This window comes from Podarcis raffonei, chromosome 16 (assembly GCF_027172205.1).
Source record: "Podarcis raffonei isolate rPodRaf1 chromosome 16, rPodRaf1.pri, whole genome shotgun sequence".
NCBI lineage: Eukaryota > Metazoa > Chordata > Lepidosauria > Squamata > Lacertidae > Podarcis > Podarcis raffonei.
This window is the reverse complement of record NC_070617.1, coordinates 21665281-21688861: the sequence shown is the minus strand read 5'-3', so window position 1 is coordinate 21688861 and position 23581 is coordinate 21665281. Positions and strand designations below refer to the sequence as shown.

The following is a 23581-nucleotide window of genomic DNA, read 5'->3' as shown; positions in this document are numbered from 1 at the left end:
CTCCATGAAAGTAAGATAAAAATACATTTATATTATGGGGAAATGCTTTGCAAAAATGTGTGTGCGTTGGGCAAAACTGCACCCAAAAAATGTGTATATTAGGAGAAATTCATATTAATATGCTGGTGAATTTTCATGAGGGTTGAAAAAAAACAAAACTCCTACACACAAGCTAATCCAAAAACATGAAGTACTAAAGACAGGAAAAATGAGAAAGAGAGAAACTGAAAAGGGATAAGATTCCCCAGTCCACACTTCCTGTTCAGACTCAGACTTTCCCTGGGACACAATAGCCTCTCCGGGCTTCAACTCCAGTTCTTATTTGCCAGGTCTTGGATTCAAATCCTACCATATGGTTCTGACACTTGAAACGCATCAGGGGCTATACTTACAGCTGTTTCGAGCTCCTGTCCATTCCACAGGACACGGGCAAAGGGGTCTGAGGTTCCAGAGGTGTCCCGCGGAGCAAGGTCTCTATATGGAGGAAGATGGCAGATGGATATCAGGAAGTATATTCCAACAGGGTTTTATTTCTTTATTTTCAAATTAACAAAAATGATATGAAGCTTTAGCAACAAAACTTCTTAAAGGGGGCTCGCTGCCGAGGTTGACAAAGGAAGGCCTTTCCTGGCAGCGGAGGGTTCATTTCAGCTTTAGGTGTGTGGCTGTCTTCTAACAGCGAACTCAAACTCAGGTGCTGAGTGGTGATGGCTACGTAGCCGAAACAGGGCTACTGAAAAACCAGAGTAAGGTATCAACAGGTTTGGGGGAACCTCAAGATTTGCAGAAGTGGAGAAGATCTTGGCAAGGTAAGGGGGCAAAACCACCCCAGCGGTTGTCTGAGCACGCAAAAATTGCCACAAAATTCTGAGTGCCTGCAGGTCCTGTTGCTTGTATTTATTCAGCATTATATCCACCGCAAATTGAAAACTCTTTTTCAAGCTGCCATAAACTTTCTTACACCGTAACACGGCTACTGCTATCACTACCACCAAACATAGCAGCCGACTCCTAGGCACCATGGGTGCTGCGGCCCCCACAATAAAATATTTTAAGGATCCGCCCTGCCTCCCCCGGCTGATGGACATTCCCATTCAAATGGTGTGTGTGCACTATGTCATGTGAATGATTATGCTGGGTGTGGCTCACCTGGGCCCCCACCCTATTTTATTCAAGTTGACACCCCTGCCCATGTAGTGCAGGGAGCCTGTTGAATTTGCACAGGGGAGTTCTGGATTCCAAAAAACCCTTTCTCTGACACAAAGCTTCCTGAGCAATCTTGGGCCAATCCCTGTATCTCAGTCTCAAGGGAGAGAGAAATCATGTCTGCTAGCTTGAATTTGTGGGGAAGGTTGAGATAAAAATGTAAACAGCACTACAGTTATACCCTGGGTCCCGAACACCTTGCAAGTTGGAACGTTTTGGCTCCCAGACGCTGCAAACCCAGAAATGAGTGTTCTGGTTTGCAAACGTTCTTTGGAAGCCACGCCTTGGTTTCCGAATGTTTTGGAAGTCGAACGGACTTCTGGAACAGATTCCGTTTGACTTTCGAGATATGACTGTACTACTAACACTACTAATTTTATTTCAAAAAAATTATATACTGCTTGGTTATTAAAAACAAAACAAAACCCTCAAAGCAGTCTACATAAAGTATAAAACAAGGAAATGATCAGGCGAAACAGTTAAAAACTATTTAAAGGATTCAAAAAACAATTAAAGTTGTTGATAAGCTAAAAACCAGATTAAAATACCTGTCAACATTCTACATACGTATCTGGATACTTTTACCTGAAAAAAGAGCTTTTAGTAGGTATAGAAGAGAGGACAGTGAAGGGGCCTGTCTGATGTCAAGTGGCAGTGAGTTCCAAAGTTCAGGCCCTGCCATGCTATAAGATTGATTCCTTACAAATGTGGAATAAGTATTATGTGGCACTTGTAACAGGTATATTGTTCCATATACTGAAGCAGACGAGTGGACATTTATGGGGTAAGGTGATCTCACAGGTAAACTTGTCCGCAAGCTCTTCCTAGTAATAGTAATAATTTTATTCTGCTCCCCTGTTGTCATACTCAAAAGGGCTTAACAGCAACTGACTAAAGAGGAGTAGAAACAAGAAAGTGTGCCTCCGTCAACAATTTAAAAAATCTGTTTCCAGCCTAACAGAGGTCCCCCTGAGCATGTACAGAGTGTCATTCCCCTTCACCACTGACCAACGCCAACCTGTGCCAAAAACACCTAGAACTCAGGCAAGATTCACTTTGCAAATAAGGATTCCCTGTATCCGCATTCTGAGGACCGTGTCAGTTCAAAATGAAGCAGAGATGTCTTTAGGCAACAGGACTTATGCTATTACACCCACACCACTGCCAACCCTTATGCCTTGACTGCAGCCACTCGTTCCATTCTTTTTCCCACTCACCCCTATGATCCACCGATTTCCTATTGGCTAACCGGTTGCCTAGGTTCCCAGTTGAGCATCCAGGAGAGAAGGATGCTTTTCATGGTTTCTGACCACCCGTTCCTTTTCCCTAACCCTCTCAGTTCCCACGCACTGAACCCTTCAGCAGCATTGCACCTGCAAAGCGGAGCATTGAGAGAAAGGTAGTGGTCTCATCCAGAATGGTATCTCTTGCACTGAGTTACATAGTATGCGGTGTAGCGGTTAGCCTTCTTTATGGTCCAGCTCTCACTTCCATACAGTAGTGATGTATGGAAGTGAGAGCTGGACCATAAAGAAGGCTGATTGCCAAAGAATTGATGCTTTTGAATTATGGTGCTGGAGGAGACTCTTGAGAGTCCCATGGACTGCAAGAAGATCAAACCTATCCATTCTTAAGGAACTCAGCCCTGAGTGCTCACTGGAAGGACAGATCCTGAAGCTGAGACTCCAATACTTTGGCCACCTCATGAGAAGAGAAGACTCCCTGGAAAAGACCCTCATGTTGGGAAAGATGGAGGGCACAAGGAGAAGGGGAGGACAGAGGACGAGATGGTTGGACAGTGTTCTCGAAGCTGAGAACATGAGTTTGACCAAACTGCGGGAGGCAGTGGAAGACAGGAGTGCCTGGTGTGCTCTGGTCCATGGGGTCACGAAGAGTCAGACACGACTAAATGACTAAACAACAACAGCAGTAGCAGTTAGAGTGCTGGACCAAGATCTGGGAGACCAGGGTTCAAATCCATCACATGAAGTACGACCTTGGTCCAGTCGCTGCCTCTCAGCCTAACCTATCTCACAGTGTTGTTGTGGGGATTAAATGAGAAGCAGGTTTGGGGGGGAACCATGTATTCAACCCTGAGCTCCTTAGAGGAAAAGGTGGGAGATGATAGATAGATAGATGATAGATAGATAGATAGATAGATAGATAGATAGATAGATAGATGATAGATAGATAGATGCTGGAGATCAGTCACTTTCTTCTCTGAAGGCACAACTTCTGACCACCAAAAGCTCCTTCCTTCCATCCCAGGCAAGTAGCATTTTAAACATTAAAACACCAGCCATAGGTCAGTGATTTAAATGTATGGGGTGGAAGTGGCCCTGGAGAGAGTCCTGAGGGCCAGGCAGAGAAAAGTGGGGAGAGCCGCATTTGGCCCCCAGGCCTGAGGCTTGCTATTTGTGAACATCCAAACCTGGAACTCCCTGCATCTTCCTGAGGTCTAGCACCTTAACTCAAAAAGCAAAACCTTCAAAAATGGCACAAACCACCACAAGAGCCACCATTTTGTTACCCATCCCAGCCAAATATCCATCCCAGCTAAATATTTGAAAGAAGCATTTTGTCACAGAAAATCAAAAGCCTGACCCGAAAAGAAAATTCACCCTAGACAACATTAAAAAAAGAATCAAGATAAATGCGAGCTGTCCCTAAATCCTCCACCCACCCAACCCTCCACTCCTGCCAAATCTTTTCACAGCCCCAGTGTTCATTTTTATTATAATTATTCATAAGGTGTTAATTATCTCACTTTCTAAGGGACTGGGAGGCAGCCAAGAGTGCAGGAAGATTCGCACTCGGTTTCAGCAGCCACAACACCTTTTTATTACAGCCACCTTTCTTTTTCTCACTGGGAGAGGGGGAAGTGAGGAAAGTGAACACCTCCAAGCACCCTTCTAGCTTTTCAACTTTTTAATTTTTAAAAATGTAGCATATATCATCAAAAAAGATGTTCCACAACAGCCACACACACACCCCTCCGACATTTTCTAAACCTGTTTCTTTTGGGTTGCATCCAATGTCGCACTAAGTTAAAGTTATATATTCATTTCAAAATGCACAGGCAAGTTACCGGTAACTTTTTTGCATGTTCCTTTCCCCTCCCCCCAAAAAAATATCCTGGGAAAAGTAGCTCTGTGAAGGGCAAGCTACAGTTCCCTCAGGTTTCTTTGAGGAGATGTCACGACTGACAAGACTGCCAGTGTATTATAGTAGATAGAGTGTCAGTCTAGGACCTGGGAGTAAAGGTAAAGGGACCCCTGACCATTAGGTCCAGTCGTGACCAACTCTGGGGTTACGGCGCCCATCTTGTTTTATTGGCCAAGGGAGCTGGCGTACAGCTTCCAGGTCATATGGCCAGCATGACTAAGCCGCTTCTGGCGAACCAGAGCAGCGCACAGAAACGCCGTTTACCTTCCTGCCGAAGCGGTACCTATTTATCTACTTGCACTTTGACGTGCTTTCAAATGCTAGGTTGGCAGGAACAGGGACCGAGCAACGGGCGCTCACCCCGTCACAGGGATTCGAACTGCCGACCTTCTGATCGGCAAGTCCTAGGCTCTGTGGTTTAACCCACAGCGCCAGGGTTTAAATCCCCACTTGGTCATGATGCTCAATGGGTGATCACTGTCTCTCAACCTAACCTACCTCACAGGGTTGTTCTGGAGATTAAATGAAGAACCATTCATGTCACCTTGAGCTCAGGGAGGAAAACAGATGCACAGTTTAAAACAAAGCAAAAGCATTCTAAAAAGCAGTTTTAGTTCCCTTCCAACCAGTGATCTCGGGGTGGCCAGGAACAATATTCTTCAGCCACCAAATACCTGGGTCGACAGGGATGTTTTCAAATCCACCCTGAAAGTTAGTAAGGATGGAGACAGGGTGCACCTTGCTAAAGAAGACATTCCACAAGTGAGGAGCCCCCACTGAGAAGGCCCTGCCGTGGGTCAGCAGCAACCAGGCAGCACCAAGAAGGCCTCATCTGCCAGTCATAAGGTACAAGATGATTGATATTGAGGAAGGCGCTCTTTGAAGTATAATAGCGCTTAGTTTAAATGTAAGGTGTGGATGTGACAACAGAAGCCTTCCATGCAAGCAGATGCTCTCAAGGAGGGCCTGACACAGGGCCTGTGAAGGGTATATATCCAGAAAATAATCCCCAGGCTTCAGATGCACTCTCTCTCTCATATAAACAGACAGACAGACAGACAGACAGATAGATAGTGTGTGTGTGTGTGTGTGTGTGTGTGTGTGTGTACACACATATATATATACATACAGTTTTTTCTATTTTACAATTTAAAGTACTTATTTTTACATCCTTAAGATATCAATGACTTCCCTTCTCCTCTTTCCATGGTTCATTTTACATATCATAAGTCCCTGCATATTTTAAAGAAACTACACCATTCAGTATTCCAGTATTTCATCCATCAAAACTTATTTACACTGTTGAATTTATTTTAAGCGTTTTCAGCTGTACATAGTTATTTCCCATATATTCAATAAACGTTTTCCAATCTTCTCAAAACATATGCTCTTCTTGTTCTCTTATTCTATGTTAAGTCTGCAAGCTGTGCATATTCTGTCAATTTAAGTTACCATTCTTCTTTGGTTGGTACTTCCCTCGCTTTCCATTTTTGGGCTAATGAAACATGGACTGCAGAAGTGGCATACATAAATAACCTTTTTTGACGCCTAGGAATTTCAGTCTGAATTGTCCCCAACAGAAAGGAATCTGGGTGTGTTTGTTTTTGGAAAGTACTTTTAAACATTTTTTTTTCCAATTCATTATGGGTCATTTCCCAAAACTTTTTTACCCTTTTACAAGTCCACCACACATGAAAGAACATTCCCTCCACCTGCTTGAGATGCACTCTTGAGCTAGAAAGGGGAGAGGGGGAGGAGGACACACAGAGAGAAAACCCTTCTTCTACCTGGCTTCAATGACATGGCAGCACAGCACCCTCTTGTGGGATTCCTCCACCACCTGCAGCTCCACCGAAATCTCCCCCTGCACCTCTTCGTTGGGATCCACAGGGCTCAGGTTGATCCAGCTGTCAATTCCTGCATTGGAGGAAGAGAGAGAGAATGGGAAACACAGCAGAAGTCTGCAGAAGGACTATATGTGTGTGTGTGTGTGTACACATATACATGTGTGTGTGTGTGTGTGTGTGTGTGTGTGTGTGTATTGTTGTTGTTTAGTCGTTCAGTCATGTCCGACTCTTCGTGACCCCCTGGACCATAGCACGCCAGGCACCTCTGTCCTCCACTACCTCCCGCAGTTTGGTCAAACTCATGCTGGTAACCTCGAAAACACTGTCCAACCATCTCGTCCTCTGTCGTCCCCTTCTCCTTGTGCCCTCCATCTTTCCCAGCATCAGTGTCTTCTCCAGGGAGTCTTCTCTTCTCATGAGGTGGCCAAAGTACTGGAGCCTCAGCTTCAGGATCTGTCCTTCCAGTGAGCACTCAGGGCTGATTTCCTTAAGAATGGATGCGTTTGATCTTCTTGCAGTCCATGGGACTCTCAAGAGTCTCCTCCAGCACCATAATTCAAAAGCATCAATTCTTCAGCGATCAGCCTTCTTTATGGTCCAGCTCTCACTTCCATACATCACTACTGGGAAAACCATGGCTTTAACTATATATATATATATATATATATATATATATATATATATATATCCCTTTCCATATGAAAATTGTTGACGGTCTTGGCAGATAGTTTAGGGATTTTTCTATCTGTTAACAACAACATTTGTTTGTTTGTTTATTGGCATCAACATTTGTTTGTTTTTTTGTTGACGTTTGTTTGCTTGCTTGCTTGCTTGCATGCCGCCCATCTGACTGGGATGCCCCAGCCCCTCTGGGCGGCTCCCAACAAAAAATAGTAGGAAACACAATACAACATCACACCCCTCACACCCCACACCCCGCAGCCTTTGGTCACCCTTCCCACTAGAGTGCCCACTGGCACCTACCCCGAGAGTGAGATGAGATGAAGTCTTTGCTGAGGGAGATTTTGCCGATGGCATCATCATGCCTGCAAGGAGACAAAGAACAAAAATTGTACAAGATGGGACTGAAAGAGGAGCACCAGAAGCTGCCTTATCTGGCAGGGTTGTTGTGGAGTTTGTGCAACCCTGATTTTTAAGCAAACCATTTGCCCTTCCCAGACTAATTTGCAGAGTGGAACAGTTATCCTTCTGAATTCTGCAATGCAATATCTAGCAGCTAGATATAACCTACACAGAAACACATATCTAAAAATGGGGGGGGGGAGGTTTAACATACAAAAATGCCTATTTTTTTGTGGTGGTGGGGAATAATAATAATAATAATAATAATAATAATAATAATAATAATTTATTATTTAAACCCCGCCCATCTGGCTGGGTTTCCCCAGCCATTCTGGGCGGCTTCCAACAGAACACTAAAATACAATAACCTATTAAACATTAAAAGCTTCCCTAAACAGGGCTATGTTGTATCCACTGTAGCTACTGCAGTCCTACGTACCTCATCCCACCAGTGAAAAAATTCATGTGTGCAGAATGGAACTTCCCTTTGTATGCCTGTATGCCCCAGATCTGCCCCACAGAGGGGACCCCTAGGAGAGGTGTAAGGGGCCTACAGGGGGGCGGGGAGGAAAATGGGGAAAGTTCCATTAGTAAAGGTAAAGGGACCCCTGGCCATTAGGTCCAGTCGTGGCCGACTCTGGGGTTGCGGCACTCATCTCGCTTTATTGGCCGAGGGAGCCGGCATACAGCTTCCGGGTCATGTGGCCAGCATGACTAAGCTGCTTCTGGCGAACCAGAGCAGCACATGGAAACACCGTTTACCTTTCCGCCAGAGTGGTACCTATTTATCTACTTGCACTTTGACGTGCTTTCAAACTGCTAGGTGGGCAGGAGCAACGGGAGCTCACCCCGTCGCGGGGATTCAAACCGCCAACCTTCTGATCGACATGTCCTAGGCTCTGTGGTTTAACCCACAGCGCCACCCACGTCCTTAAAGTTCCATTACACAAGGTTAAATCCTAGCGCCAACCAAACAAGTTATCTGGATACTGCCCAATGGGTAGGGGAAATGCAGATTGTTGTCGCAGAAACAAGGCTTTTGAACAGACGAACTCAAAAGAGGCGTTGGGAGGAAACAGATGGATCCACCTGTTCCTAGTCCTTCTCATGCAATACATCTTCTTCTCCAGGAGGCGGCCCACCAAAAAAGCCTATTCTCTCCAGAGCAACGCAAAGCCCTGTAGAAGCAGATAGAGGCAAAGGGTCTCCACTCGCAGAGAAAGCTTTGCATCCTATTTAGCCCATCCAAGAGCGTTTGAAGGATGTCAAGGTCGGCAGCTCCCCGTGTCGCCCCCAACTCCACCACAGCACAGATGGGTTAATCAGTCAGTTTTTGGTTTCTGCCCATTTTTCATTTCTCCAGCCTTAAATCCAGTTCTTGGCATTTCTGCATCGGTGTGCAATTTTATTTTTTTAAGGTTTCGATGAAAACTCACCAGCATTTCCATGCAAATTTCCCCCCGATGTTCTCATTTATATGTGCTGTTTCTCTGGCAGAAATGACTGGCAGAATCCGTGACCAGGGAGAAGAATTGATGGAACAGGACTGGAAAAAGTTTAAGGACTATTTACAAAAATATTGTAAAATGTTTGAGTGTTAACATGATGTGGAAAGTGAAGGTAACAGGGCAGGTGGGATTAGGTTAAAAGTGATATGAAAAGAAGAATTTTAAAAAGGAGAAGGGGGATATGAACAGAATAATATTATGTCATAGTATATAAGGTGGAGTAATGGGTTAAGATAAGGGAAATTTGAGACATAATAACTGGAAATGTATAATTATAAGTAAGGTTTGAAAAAGGGTTAGAACTTGCTGAATTCGACGGAACAAAGAGGAACACAAAAAAGAGAGATGTGAGGAGGTCAGGACAGAGGGATATGGAATTTTGAAATTTAAAAGTGGATTCTTCTTTTTTCTTCTTTTTCTTTTCTTGTTAATTGTGTATTTTTTCTTGTTTTTCTGTTCTGTGTTTTTTGTCTGGGCTTTATCTGATTGATTGATTTATTTGAAATGATGACTTTTTTGTTTTGTAAAATCTTAATATATATATATATATATATATATATATATATATATATATATATGCTGTTTCTCTTAATATAATGCATTTTTGCAACCAAACTTCCCATAATATTGTTTCGTGGTTCTTGTATTTGTTTCAAAGCAAACAGAAAATGGTCAAGTCCCCCCTAATATAATGCATTTTCGTACGTTACCCTTCACTCCAGCAAATGTCCTTCTATACACACAGATTGAAGGGACAATAAATCCTTGGGCCAGAACCTGCAGTACTGTCCAGGGTCCTGAACCTTCCCTGTTCCTGATCAACACCAGCTAACATCCTTACCTTGTGCAGTCTCACCTGAGCCATTGCCTCGGTGGGGCGACGGGAACCTTGGTGGATCAGGAAAGCTACCAGTGGCTAGTAGCCATGATGGCTAGACATAGCCTCCAAGGACCCTACATAGGCTACACCCCATCCCTGGCCACACACACTCCATCGGACCAGCATTGCCTCGTCCTTGTGCATTTTTGCCTAGCCAGAAATGTGTCCTCAATCTCTTGACAATGATTCTTGCCTGCCTGGGTGGAGGATAGAGAGGGGCAGGTGAGTGCGGGAAGAAAGTAGCCTACTATACAAAGGTAAATTTCGTGGCCCCGCCCACTTTTGCCACTGGCCCCGCCCACCACTGGCATGTGGCCCCCGAGAAGGTTTCCCCAAGTGGAATGTGGCCCTTGCACTAAGTTAATTAGAATTAAACCATTCCAGGGGGTGAGGCGGAGAGACAGCATGCAGCCCAAGGTCACCCAGTGAGCTTCATGGCCCAAGTAGTAGTAGTAGTAATAATAATAATAATTTATTTATACCCCACCCTCCCCAGCCAAAGGCGAGCTCACGGCAGCTAACACCAGTAAAATTACAATAAAAATATAATAGGGAGGGGGGGAACCAATTTAAAATACAGGTTAAAATACAATTTAAAATGCAGCCTCATTTTAAAAGTAGCCCATAGATCAAAACCATAAGGGGAGGGAAACATAAGGGTCAGGCTGAGTCCAAACCAAAGGCCAGGCGGGACAGCTCTGTCTTGCAGGCCCTGCGGAAAGATGTCAAGTCCCGCAGGGCCCTAGTCTCTTGTGACAGAGAGTTCCACCGTCGGGTGCACAATAGGATTATCCTCCAAACTGCAACTCCCCCAGCACACGCATCTCCACGCATCTGTATCATCTCCATTGACACAGAAACAGTTATGCTTACAAGATGATGCAAGAAGCAGAATAACCTCATGGCCTGGCAGTCAAACTTGTGTCCTGGGCCTTAAAATCCAGTAAGGTGTTGCCCAGGAATGGGAAAATTTGTGAGTCATTTCATGCCATTCAATTTAAGCAAAGCTGTTCAGGGTTGTGCTTTGCATGCGCAAACTTATCACCAGGGTGGATTTGATTTAAATCAAATTGATTTAAATCACTAGTCAGTAAGACTTGATTTAAATCTTTTTCTTTCTTTCTTTTACAGAAAGCCTCATTCTTGCTGGTATAATCTTCATATTTACAACCAAATGAAGGTTTCATTTTTGGAATAATATAATAATAATAATAATAATTTATTATTTATACCCCGCCCATCTGGCTGGGCCTCCCCAGCCACTCTGGGCGGCTTCCATAGAAACCAAAAATACAGTAAAATATCACACGTTAAAAACTTCCCTGAACAGGGCTGCCTTAAGATGTCTTCTGAATGTCAGGTAGTTGTTTATCGCTTTGACATCTGCTGGAAGGGCGTTCCACAGGGCGGGCGCCACTACCGAGAAGGCCCTCTGCCTGGTTCCCTGTAGCTTTGCTTCTCACAATGAGGGAACCGCCAGAAGGCCCTCGGCGCTGGACCTCAGCGTCCGGGCAGAATGATGGGGGTGGAGACGCTCCTTCAAGTATACTGGACCGAGGCCGTTTAGGGCTTTAAAGGTCAGCACCAACACTTTGAATTGTGCTCGGAAACATACTGGGAGCCAATGTAGGTCTTCCAGAATTAAAAATTTTCAGAGTAGTTTTTACAGTTATATCAAAAAATACTGATTTGGTTATACTATTAGAAATACATAGACTGATAATTATGAAATTATTGTGAGGTTTAATATGTTAACGGTTTATATTTGGACAACTTTTCTGCTGTACTTTATTGGAAGGAGAAAAATAATAATTTCCTTAATAACAATTTAAACAATTTATTTAACTAAAGCAATGACATTATAGCAAATGTATCCATGTTTGTTAACTGATGTGGTTAAACTTTTTTTAAAAAAAAACTTAGACTGAGTTTTAGCACACATGAAAAACTTAAAACAAATCCTTATTTCCTGATGAATAGCCTTTGGACTATAATGTAACTTAAATAGAAAGCTATCTTTAGAAAGATTTTTCCTCCAAAAGCATTTTATTTTAAAAATCCAATTTAAATTTTAAAAAATCTGATTTATTTTTAAATTGTTGATTTTAATCCACCCTGCTTGTCACTTACAGAGCTATTGTGAATTGTCCGGTGAATTGTTTTATTGTTCTTAAGAGATTTGTAAAGGCGGTTTTAGTGGAGTCTCCTGAAAGAATTTCATCGCTGTGCTCTCAACCCAGCCTGCCTTGCTTTTGTCATTAGGACAAAAAGGGTGGCAGGGGAACGACGGATGCCACCATGAGCCCCTTGGAGGAGAGGTGGGATATAAATGCAATGAGTAAATAAATATAAAGTAATGCTACAAGGGAAGTGATTAGCGACTCCTACCGTAAGGTGCTCAGGAAATGCAGTCCTCAAATCCAAGAACAGGAGAGTGTTATTCTGTCATCTGTCTTAAGGCAACCACATGGACTAATCACGCTGAGCCTGATAGAACCCATTCACCTTTATCAGTTGTAAGAAGTTTGATCTGCATTGAGTCAAGAGCCATCTCAGCTCATGTAGACAGATAAACGACAGACTTTAGGGAAGAACTTCCCTGGGAGAATATTGAAGCCTTCATATACAGTGGTACCTTCAGGTTACATACGCTTCAGGTTACAGACTCCGCCAACCCAGAAATAGTACCTCGGGTTAAGAACTTTGCTTCAGGATGAGAACAGAAATTGTGCTCCAACGGCGCGGCAGCAGCAGCAGCAGCAGCAGGAGGCCCCATTAGCTAAAGTGGTTCTCAAGGTTAAGAACAGTTTCAGGTTAGGAACGGACCTCCACAACGAATTAAGTACTTAACCCGAGGTACACTGTATTGTATTGGATCAGCAACCTCTTAAACATGTTCTTGTAGTGTATCAGCATCACACAGTTGCTTAGAGAGGTCTTTTCCATCGTAGCCCCTCCAAACAGGGTAATAGCGAAGCATTGCTTGGGGTATTACTGGGTATTATTCATGTTGTTGTTTAGTCATTACTCGTGTCTTCATGACCCCATGGACCAGAGCACGCCAGGCACTCCTGTCTTCCACTGCCTCCCCCAGCTTGGTCAAATTCATGTTCGTAGCTTTGAGAACACTGTCCAGCCATCTCGTCCTCTGTCATCCCCTTCTCCTTGTGCCCTCCATCTTTCCCAACATCAGGGAGTCTTCTCTTCTCATGAGGTGGCCAAAGTATTGGGGCCTCAGCTTCACGATCTGTCCTTCCAGTGAGCACTCAGGGCTGATTTCTTTCAGAATGGATAGGTTTGATCTTCTTGCAGTCCACGGGACTCTCAAGAGTCTCCTCCAGCACCATAATTCAAAAACATCAATTCTTCGGCGATCAGCCTTCTTTATGGTCCAGCTCTCAGTTCCACACATCACTACTGGGTATTATTCCTACCTCCTCAAAATACAATGGTCTTCTGCATACATGGCCCATTACAGCCCACCTTCTCTGGTGCCCATTCCCCTACTTACCCAATAGTGTCTTCATCCAGAACATAGAAGGAGAGGTTGTGGAACCCCATCGGAAGGTGCAGAGTATATTCCTCCCCCCAGAAAGGGTTGAGGTTCTTCCACACCGTGGCAGTTCTGCAGAGGGGAAGCAAAGAAGAAGTCAACACTGGATGTGTGGCTGTCTTTTGAGGTGTCAGGAACCCAGATTCTCAAGTATATATATAGCGTGAGGAACCTTTGTCCCTCCAGAGGTTGCAGAACTCGTAACTCCCCTCATCCCAGACCACTGGCCATGTTTGCTGGGGCTGATGGGAGTTGTAGTTCAGCAATATCAGGAGGGCTAAAGGTTCCCCATACCTGATCTATATATATGTATGTACCCACTTTATTTTTGTGGCTGCAGGTTGTTTTTAATCTTGTGATTTAATGTTGTAACACACCCTGGGACCTTGGGGTGAAGGGTGGGTGAAATAATAATAATAATAATAATAATAATAATAATAATAATAATAGTAATAATAATAATTTATTATTTATACCCCACGCATCTGGCTGGGTTTCCCCATCCACTCTGGGCGGCTTCCAACAAAACACTAAAATACAATAACCTATTAAACATTAAAAGCTTCCCTGAACAGGGCAGCCTTAAGATGCCTTCTGAATGTCAGGTAGTTGTTTATCTCTTTGACATCTGATGGGACGGCGTTCCACAGGACGGGTGCCACTACCGAGAAGGCCCTCTGCCTGGTTCCCTGTAACTTGGCTTCTCGCAGCGAGGGAACCACCAGAAGGCCCTTGGCGCTGGACCTCAGTTGTTGTTGTTCTTGTTATTTCACTTATTATTATTAATTTATCAACCTTCCTCAAAAGAGCCCAGAATGATATACATAAAACCGATGGGCAAAATGTATTTTTTTATTTTTTAAAAAATTATTAGATTTATATACTGCCCTTTCATTGTGGAAGGTTGTGTGGATCCAGAATTGGCCTTCAAGGTCACTTACGGACTCACTGTTAAAACCGTGTTTATGGGAGACAATCTTACTTGGCTATGAGTGATTGCCAAAGAAGAAGACGACGACTGCCGTTCATCATAACATCACAAGGCAGTTCACAGAATAAAATACGGTAAATAAGAAAAACAAAACAGCAAAACAATACCCCCCCCACACACACACTTCCCACAGACACATTTAAAAGGTGGTAGAATATGAATCAGCCAAAGTCTTGGTTGAAGAGGAACTTTTTCACCTGGTGCTTAAAAATATATAATGAAGGTACCAGGCTAACCTCCCTGGGGAGAGCATTCTGCAAATGGGGAGCCACTACAGAGAAGGCCCCTTCTCATGTTGCTGCGCTCTGGACCTCACATAGAGGAGACCCACAAAGAAGGGCATCAAATGATGGACACAGAGTCTGGGGTGGCTTATACCGCGAAAATACAGGAAAACAGAGCTAAAACCATATGCACACTAAGACGATCCCTGCTGGATCACACCAAAGAGAGCCCATCGAGTCCAGGATCCTGTTCTCACAGTGGCCAACCAGGTGCCTTAATAGGAAACCTGCAAATTAGAACTCATAACCCACCTCCTTTCAGCAGCCAGAAGCATCATAGCCAGACACTGGAGAGACCTGTCAGGAGTAAGCATGGACCAATGGTACCAAATAGTATGGGAAACAGCCCTACTAGAAAAATTAACCAATAAACTGAAACTGACCCGGGGACAAATAGAAGAAGATTCCTTCACCCCGGTACGGCTCCCCTTTATCACATACACAGCCCAACAAGACAACGACAAAAATCCACCAACAGCATACAAATCAATATGGCAAACCTGATCCAAAACACCCACCCGCCCCACTCACACATGAAAACGAAGACCACCACAGCCAACCACAAATGAACAGCCACACCCTAGGCCAACCCCAACCTCTCTCCCCACCAAAGGAACACAAGCGAACAGCAAAGAACCTGCACAAGCAACGCTGACACAAAACCCTACATATAGTAAGTAAAATAGTAATTCTCTCCTTGCCTATAATTCCTGCCAACTGTTATTGAGATGCATACTGCCTCCAACAGTAGTTGCAGCGGCTAGTCACCACAGAGAGCCTCCTCCTCCACAAAATGGTCCAATCCTCTTCTAAAGGCCTCCAAGTTGGAGGCCAATCCCTACACCTTGTGTGGGTACGAGGTCCGCTGTGTGAAGCGGGTCTGTCCTGTATCTTTCAACATTTAGGATGTCCCTAAGTTCTAGTATCCTAACAGCGGGAGAAAAACCTTCTCCCTATATCCATTTTTTCCCACGTCATGTGTCATTTTATACACCTAATTTTATTGCCAGATCATCAGTTTGTAATCTCTCGTGTTTCCTCTCATTCTTATTCACCACTTTTAGAGCTAGCCAGGGAACACTTTGTTGGAGAGGGCGGTCAAGTCAGGAGTCTGCCCAGAAGGACCGTTGGTGCTTAATGCCTTCTATGCAACACATCGTTAACCTATGGAACTCCCTCCCACAGGAAGCAGTGATGACCACCAACTTGGATGACTTTGAAAGAGGTCTGGACAAATTTGCAGAGCAGAAGGCCATCAGTGGCTATGAGAACTGCATGCTGGACTAGCTGGGGCATTGGCCTGATCCAGTAGGCTATTGATTGATTGATTGATTGATTGATTGATTGAGTGACTGATTGCATTCATATCCCGCTTTTTCTCTAATGAGCTCATTTAACCCCCACAACAACCCTGTGAGGTAGGTTAGGCTGAGAGCTAGTGATTGACTCAAGGTCACACCCAGTGAACTTCATGGCTGAGTGGGGATTTGAACCCTGGTCTCCCAGGTTGTCCTAGTGCAATTCTCTAACCACTGCACCACCTTGGCTTTCTCTTATTCTTCTGTTCATATGTCCTTTCATCTCCGCCTCCCCTCAGCACAGCCAGGGACTGATTCAACCGCCTCTTCCCAGCCTGGTTAATCGTTCACCATCCTAAGGAGCAAATCTTTACAGAGCCATGTTGCTCTGTCTTCAAGCCACTTATAATGTTGTCAGTTTGCTCTTGATCAAATATTTGAGGAGGGATAAGATGAGAAGGGTGTGTCAAGACTGGAAAGATCAGACAGCCTGAGGCTCTCTGAGGCTCTTGCCAATTCTCTAGCCCAGGAAGACAAGCACAGGGTTCCTTAACACCTCTGGGCACCGGGCAATGTCAAATGGCTGACAAGCTATCAATCATGCTTACAAGCTGCCAGTATGGTGACCCTACCACATATTCCACAGAAGAGAAAGTGGAGGATGAAGGAATACTGTAAATGGTGCTAATAGAAGCTATCAGGACCTGTAAAAAAAAACCTTTTAAATCCAAAAGTACGTAGTGCCTTTGGGACAGGCTGTAGCTCAGTGGTTAGGACACTTGCTTGGCCTGCAAAAGGTTCCGGGTTCGACCACTGACATCTCCAGGAAGGGCTAGGAGAGACCCCCTGTCTGTAACCCTGGAGAGCAGGTGCTAGTGAGTATAGAGCGTTGTGGTCTAAACCACTGAGCCTAGGGCTTGCCAATCGGAAGGTTGGCGGTTCGAATCCCTGCGACGGGGTGAGCTCCCATTGCTCGGTCCCTGCTCCTGCCAACCTAGCAGTTCGAAAGCACGTCAAAGTGCAAGTAGATAAATAGGTACCACTCTGGCGGGAAGGTAAAGGGGGTTTCTGTGCACTGCTCTGGTTTCGCCAGAAGCAGCTTAGTCATGCTGGCCACATGACTCAGAAAAACTGTCTGCAGACAAATGCCTGCTCCCTTGGCCAGTAAAGTGTGATGAGCGCCGCAACCCCAGAGTCGTTCACAACTGAACTTAACTGTCAGGGGTCCTTTACCTTTACCTTTTTAAGCTTGATGGACCAGTGCTCTGACCAGTGCTCTGAGTTCCCTGGGAAGAGGGATTGATTGTTAAATCAACTCTGGGGATTGTAGCTCCCAGAATTCTTTAGGGGATGATATATCATGCTGCTTTAAACAAATGCATCCTTACTTTGATGCAACTTCATCTAAACCATATCCTCCAACATTTCTCCGATGAAAATAAAGACGTCTCAATCCATAATGATAATCTTACTATTTATACCCCACACATCTTACTGGGTTGCCCCAGCCACTCTGGGCAGCTTACAACATATATAAAAGCAAAATGAAGCATTAAACATTTTTTTAAAAAACCTTCCCTATCCAGGGCTGCCTTCAGACGGCTCGGTGAGTCGGCTAACTCCATACCCTCCAACATTTCTCCACTGAAAATAGGGACGTCCTAAGGAAAAGTGGGACATTCTGGGATTAAGCCAGAAACTGGGGCATCTTCTTTAAATCTGGGATGTCCCTGGAAAATAGGGACACTTGGAGGGTCTGCTAACCTTCCTGCCCACAAACCAGGAGGAAGACCTGCTAAATGGCCAATGTCATCTAAACTCCCTGCAAACAGAGCTAACAAAATCTAGATGGGCCATCAGCCTGATTCAGCAGGCTCATCTTAGGTGGGATAACAAGGGCTTTTTTTTCAGCCAGAACTCAGTTCCAACACCTCTCAGGTAGGTGCCATTGACATTAAAAGAAAACAAGGGAGGCGTTCATGGCAATTGCCAGCATCTCTTATTCTAGAAAAAATATGATGCAACGTTATCTAGTCTCCTTGCAGACAACATTATCTGGTCTCCCTGGAAGTGCTACCTGCTCCCCTGGCTATATGCAGGTCCATGAGGCCTTAAAATAACATAAGCAAAAAGCCCAGCTGAGATGTCTGGCCTCCTGCTCTCAAACATTAAGCTGCGGAAAACCTCATGGCGGATTAACATTCCTTGTGGATATTAGCGCTCACCTTTTAACGGCACATCTGAATCTCTCCTTTGGCAACCAGGGAGGCTGCCCCACGGCTGCCAACCAGGCACCAACCGTCACAGATCTGCCTAAATTGCCTAGGACAACCCCTTGTTTTCGTTAATCCCCATGGAAGGGAGCTTAATTTTCGGCTCAGGCTTTAAGTGGGACACGTCATAGACAAAGCCTGGATTTGGAAGCCTGACAACGAGAAGCTTTCACAGAGCAATGCTTTTCCCAAGGGAAGCAGAGTCCAGACCCTGTTGTTGTTGCTGCTGCTGCTGCTGTTGTTGTTGCTGCTGCTGTTTGCCTGCCCTTCACCCCAAGACCCCAGGGCCAGTTGTGAAATTGAAACACAGCATCAAAAACAGTTTAAAATAACTTACAATCACAAAAATATACACCTCAAGTGTCAAAAGCGAAGAGGTGTGTTTTCAGCAACCTCTGGAAGCTGTATAATCAAGGTACCAGGTGCACCTCTGTGGAGAGTGAGTTCAACAGCTTAGGGGCCACCACAGAGAAGGCCCTCTTCTGGGCCGCCATCACCCTGAGCCTCTGAAGATGGAGGAACTACCAAGAGGACCCCCTCTGCCCATCTCAGCACCTGGGAGGGTCTGTCAGCATAGATGCAGTCTTTCAGATATTTGGGGCCTGAGTCATTTAGGGCTCTGAACACCAGTATGAGCTGCTTGGGGTGGATCTACACACGGGGGGGACCTCCCGCTATAAATAAGTCAGAAATTAAATCGTTCTAACAAAAGAAAAAAACGCTAGAGAAAATTGCTTAGATTTTTGTTTTGCTCGCCAGTGCCATCAGGTGTTGCATGTTTATAATGCATACAAAACGCTGTTTTTTGACCAATGTAGCTGAGTCCTTAAACTGGGCCTGGAACAAAATGCCAACCACTGCATCTGTTCTAAAACAGGGGTTATATGAAATCTAAACAGAACCCCAGCTAGTAATCTGGCTGTGATAATCCAGTCTGGAAGTCACCTCCATCCAAAAGACTTCCGGGTTGGCGCCATTGTTTAATGGCGGATTCCCTCCGAGCTCCGGAGGGAATCGGCTCCGTAGCGTCTGGGTCTGGCCGCTGCGGCGAAGCGGAGACCCTTAAAATCACAGGCGCGGATGCCTGTGAACACAGAGACTCGGCGGGCACCATTAGCGCCCCCCCAATCCGTGACGGAGCCTTTTTAAAGGCTTCGGAACGGGGACGGGGTGAGGCGTGGTGCTGAGAGTACTCCCTCGCCTACGGAGTGAAGCCGCAAGCCATTGACAGAGAGCGCCAATTTCTTCTTTGGATCGATTGGACTCTAAAACATCAACCCGTGAGTAATACGGAGATTGGAACTTTAAAAAATTTTATTTTGGATCTGGAACGAGCGGGAAGGGGTTAAAAAGGAAGTCCCCCCCCCCCTCTTTGTAAACAATTTAAAGCAAAGGATCGGGCAGCTAAGGTCGAGAGAATCTGTTTCTTGTTTTTTAATAAAAGATCTTGACTCCACGGTTCTGACATTATAAGAAGATTTACTGGAGGATAAAAAGAATTTTGGGAGCTGAAATTTCACACCCCCCCCTAGACCCGGGAACGTCCTGTGAGAAAGCCTGCTGTATTGAAGAGTTTGACAGCTGTCAAGTTAGCTGTCAGTCAGCTAGCTGTCAGCTGGAAAAAGAGAACATTGTTTCTGCTGCTTCTGCTGGTTTATTTGTTATAACTTGCTGAAAATAAGGAGGGCTGATACAAAATAACTGGACTTTTGGTTTTGAGCTGAAAGGAATATTAAGGAACTAAAATCCCCCTAGAGGGGTATTAGTGACATTACATTACAAAAATGGCTGGAGCATGGAAAGTTCAAGCAGAATTGGACAGAGCATTTGTTCTCCTGGGAAAGTTACAAGATGAGTACAATGCTTTGTCTACAGAGGTTTCAGTACTACGCTCGACAGTAAACAACAGTTTTGATCCTGATAAGGACTTGAAGCAGGAAGCTCATTCAACTGAACAAATAAATGAAACTGAAAGTTTAGACACGATGGAGCAATATGTTGTCTTTGAAGAAAATGAAGGAGGAGCTGGAATTCTGCAGGAGTCAAAGGAGAGTTGCAATATGAGGCCTGACATGATGACAAAAAAGGATAATAAAAACTTGATGCGGAAAGCCTGGCCTGAATGGGAGTCTGAAAAATGGAGAGATCTCCTTTGGAGGAGATCTGAAGACCTGAGGATTACAAATTTGCTGAAGGTGAAAGTTGGAGCTTTGGGGATATGTGGATTTGAAAGAAATATGAAACAAGAGTTGGAGTACCCCATAGGCTTTGCTTTTAAGTACGGAGGCCTGGCTGGAAGCAATATGGATCCTGTTGGGCCGGAGCCTCTCCGAGACTTGGGGCTTAACATCAAGGACTATCAAAGAGACCGGCAGAAAGGAACTGAGAGAGATATAAGGGCCTCGGACGTGAGATCTCCAGGCTAAATAACATAAGGACTGTTGGACATTGGTTGGGGACTGGAACCGGGAAAAGGGTGGGTGGAGGCTGGGAATCCAAAGGGTACATAAGTATAATCTGCCTTGTTTTTTATAGTTTGTTAGTTGTTTGGAAATTGGGAAAATCGTGGAAGGGAAATTTTGGTCGACTTTAGGAAAAAGGTTTAAGAATAATTAATGAGGTATAAGTATTGATGTGTAAATTTGATAAGGTAAAATTGGTTTTTTTAAATTAAATAGAAATAAGGCTGGTAAAAATTAAATTGAGGGAATGGAAAAAGGAAGTAAAGCAAAATAACAGTATGTTAGAATAAATGTTCAAGTTAAAGCGAAGAAATAAGCTAAGGACTTGCCGAATTGACAATTTAAATTGGAATACAAGAAGGGGAGGTGTGAGGAGGTCTGAGAAATAAGGTTAAGGAAAATAAGTATCTGAAACTTTATGTGTTTTTTTTTTCTTTTTCTTTGTTAAGTCTTGAATTTTATGTATTTTTGTGTTGTTTTTATTTTGTTTACTTTTTGTTTTTGATTGTTATATGTTTGTTGAAAATACCAATAAATATTTAATAAAAAAACAAAAAACAAAAGAGGTCATAGCTGGCAAGCCTTCCAGAGCTGGCACCAACCTTGTGCCCTCTGGATGCTTTTGAACTACAACTCCCACCAGCTCCACCAAGCACAGCCTTTCTGGACTACAACTCCCATCACAGCTGGCTGGGGCAGGTGGAGTTTTAGTCCAAACATCTGGAGGACATCAGGTTAGCAAAGGACAGTCTGGACTCGAGCACATTTCTAACGTTAGTCAGATAAATCTTAGAACAAGAAGAGTCATAAGAACATCTGGACCAAAATTTCCTATAGTCCAGTCCTCTACCAAAACCAACAATGACCAGCCAAGCACTTCTGGGAAGCCCGCTATTTGTGCCCAGCGTGTGGCATGTAAGAGCTATACAGTAATGCCTTTGAACATGGAGGTACTATTTTGCTGCCGTGAATAAGCCCGATCATCTTCCATGAATATTTCTGATCCTGAGGCTTGAGATACTGAGTTCAATGATTCAGAAAAGGGCAACCAAAATTATCAAGGAGATGGAGGGAACAACTCTCCTATGAGGAAAGCTGGCAGTGTTTAGGGACGTTTTGGGGAAATCTCTAAATTTGGGAAATCTTTAAAACTGGAGAGATGTGGGCGTTCCAGTCCTCTCAGCCTCTACTTACCTTGCCACGACCTCGTTGTCAACCTTGATGATGCAATAAGGGTCGCTGGTGCCGGACCTTTGGGAGAGAGCAAAGCAGATACATGGATGAGAATTAAACTCTCCCCACACCAATGCAAATAAATTAATAATAATAATAATAATAATAATAATAATAATAATAATAATAATTGGTTGGGGGCATCACTGGTTTCAAAAATGCCATAAAAGCCGTGGGTGGCAGTAGTACTGGTGCCAGCTGAAAATCCTGATGGGATTTACCTACAGAGGAGAACAGGAATTTGAGAGAGGGGATCTTTTTTAACCTAAGAGTCACATTCCGTTTTGGGCAACCTTCAGATGAGAAAACAATCCAGCAGCACGAGTCCCTATGAGAAGAAGTCCCAGCAAAAGAAGAATGGATACAAAAACTTGTGGAATATGCAGAAATGGTGAAACTTACCGGAAAAATAAGAAATCAAGGTAACAAACTTTTTATAAAAGAATGGAAACGGTTTATTGAATATTTACAAACAAACTGTAAACAGGTAAGAACATTGGCAGGATTGTTATAATCACCTGCAGTTTTATAAGAGTATATATTGAAAGGAGATGAACAAAGGAGCAAATTAAGTAAATTTGGATACTCAGAAAATATTACAAAATAAATTTCAGGAACCGCAGAAAGAGGGGGGAAGGAAGTCAAGTTTTGAAATGTTAAAATGATTGAAATGTATGAAATTGAAAGTCTTTGTGGAAGCCAGCAGCTGTGTGAGGGTTCCTGGTTTGCGGCCCCTCAAAATTGTGTACCCGTTGGCCATAGTCCCCCTGCCCCTCCACACTACGTCCCTAAGCTGGGGACAGCATATAGCCTGGTGAGGAGAGAGATTCAAGGGACAGATTGATTCAAGAGCATAAGCAGAGCTCTGCTGGATCAGGCCAATGGCCCATCTAGTCCAGCATCCTGTTCTCACAGTGGCAAACCAGATGCTCAAGCATCAGCTGGACACAAGATCACAGTCCTCTCCTGCAACTGGTATTCAGAAGCATAACTGCTTCCAGCAGGCCATGCAGGCAGAACACAGCCACCATGGCTAAAGGTAAAGGGACCCCTGACCATTAGGTCCAGTCATGACCGACTCTGGGGTTGCGGCGCTCATCTCGCTTTACTGGCCGAGGGAGCCGGCGTACAGCTTCCGGGTCATGTGGCCAGCATGACCAAGCCGCTTCTGGCAAACCAGAGCAGCACACAGAAACACCGTTTACCTTCCCACCAGAGTGGTACCTATTTATCTACTTGCACTTGACGTGCTTTTGAACTGCTAGGTTGACAGGAGCAGGGACCGAGCAATGGGAGCTCACCCCGTAACGGGGATTCGAACCGCCGACCTTCTGATCGGCAAGTCCTAGGCTCTGTGGTTTAGCCACAGCGCCACCCACGTCCCTGCCAGAATGGCTAGTGGCCATTTATTTATTTAAAAAGCCTTTCTAAACCGCTTCACAGTTTGAAAACCCCTCTAATCAGCATGCGCTATGTACAATGCAAAGAACCAATATCCGTTAACACGCAAATACAGCCGTAAAGTCAATAAAAGAGCATAAAAGCAAATAAAAAGAATGAATTCAGAGGATTTGCGCATATAAATCAGAGTCTAATCTTACGGGTCATGAAAAGCCCAGGCCAAAGAGATAAGTCTTTACGAGGCGTCTGACGCAACTGCTGGTTGCTACTTGATACAAGGCAGGTGGAAGGTCGTTCCACAGGATGGAGCAGCCAGGAGGACAACTCATTTTGGATCTGGGATGTTGAAAATAAAACTGCCAGTATCATAATGCCATTGTACAGATCTACAGTGCAG

The 23581-nt window shown here is 44.4% G+C and overlaps 1 protein-coding gene across 2 annotated transcripts in view; it reads right to left on the bottom strand.

Annotated features, from left to right (window-relative positions):
• RASAL1 (RAS protein activator like 1) overlaps positions 1-23581 on the bottom strand; it is a 72035-nt gene that overhangs the window by 37292 nt on the left and 11162 nt on the right. For both annotated transcript variants that reach the window (XM_053369825.1, XM_053369826.1), the window contains exons 2-6: positions 21745-21801; positions 13201-13314; positions 7203-7264; positions 6159-6288; positions 393-474 (exon numbers count right to left, since the gene is read on the bottom strand). In XM_053369825.1, the coding sequence (XP_053225800.1) occupies positions 393-474; positions 6159-6288; positions 7203-7264; positions 13201-13314; positions 21745-21801 (445 nt within the window). The remainder of the gene's footprint in view (positions 1-392; positions 475-6158; positions 6289-7202; positions 7265-13200; positions 13315-21744; positions 21802-23581) is intronic.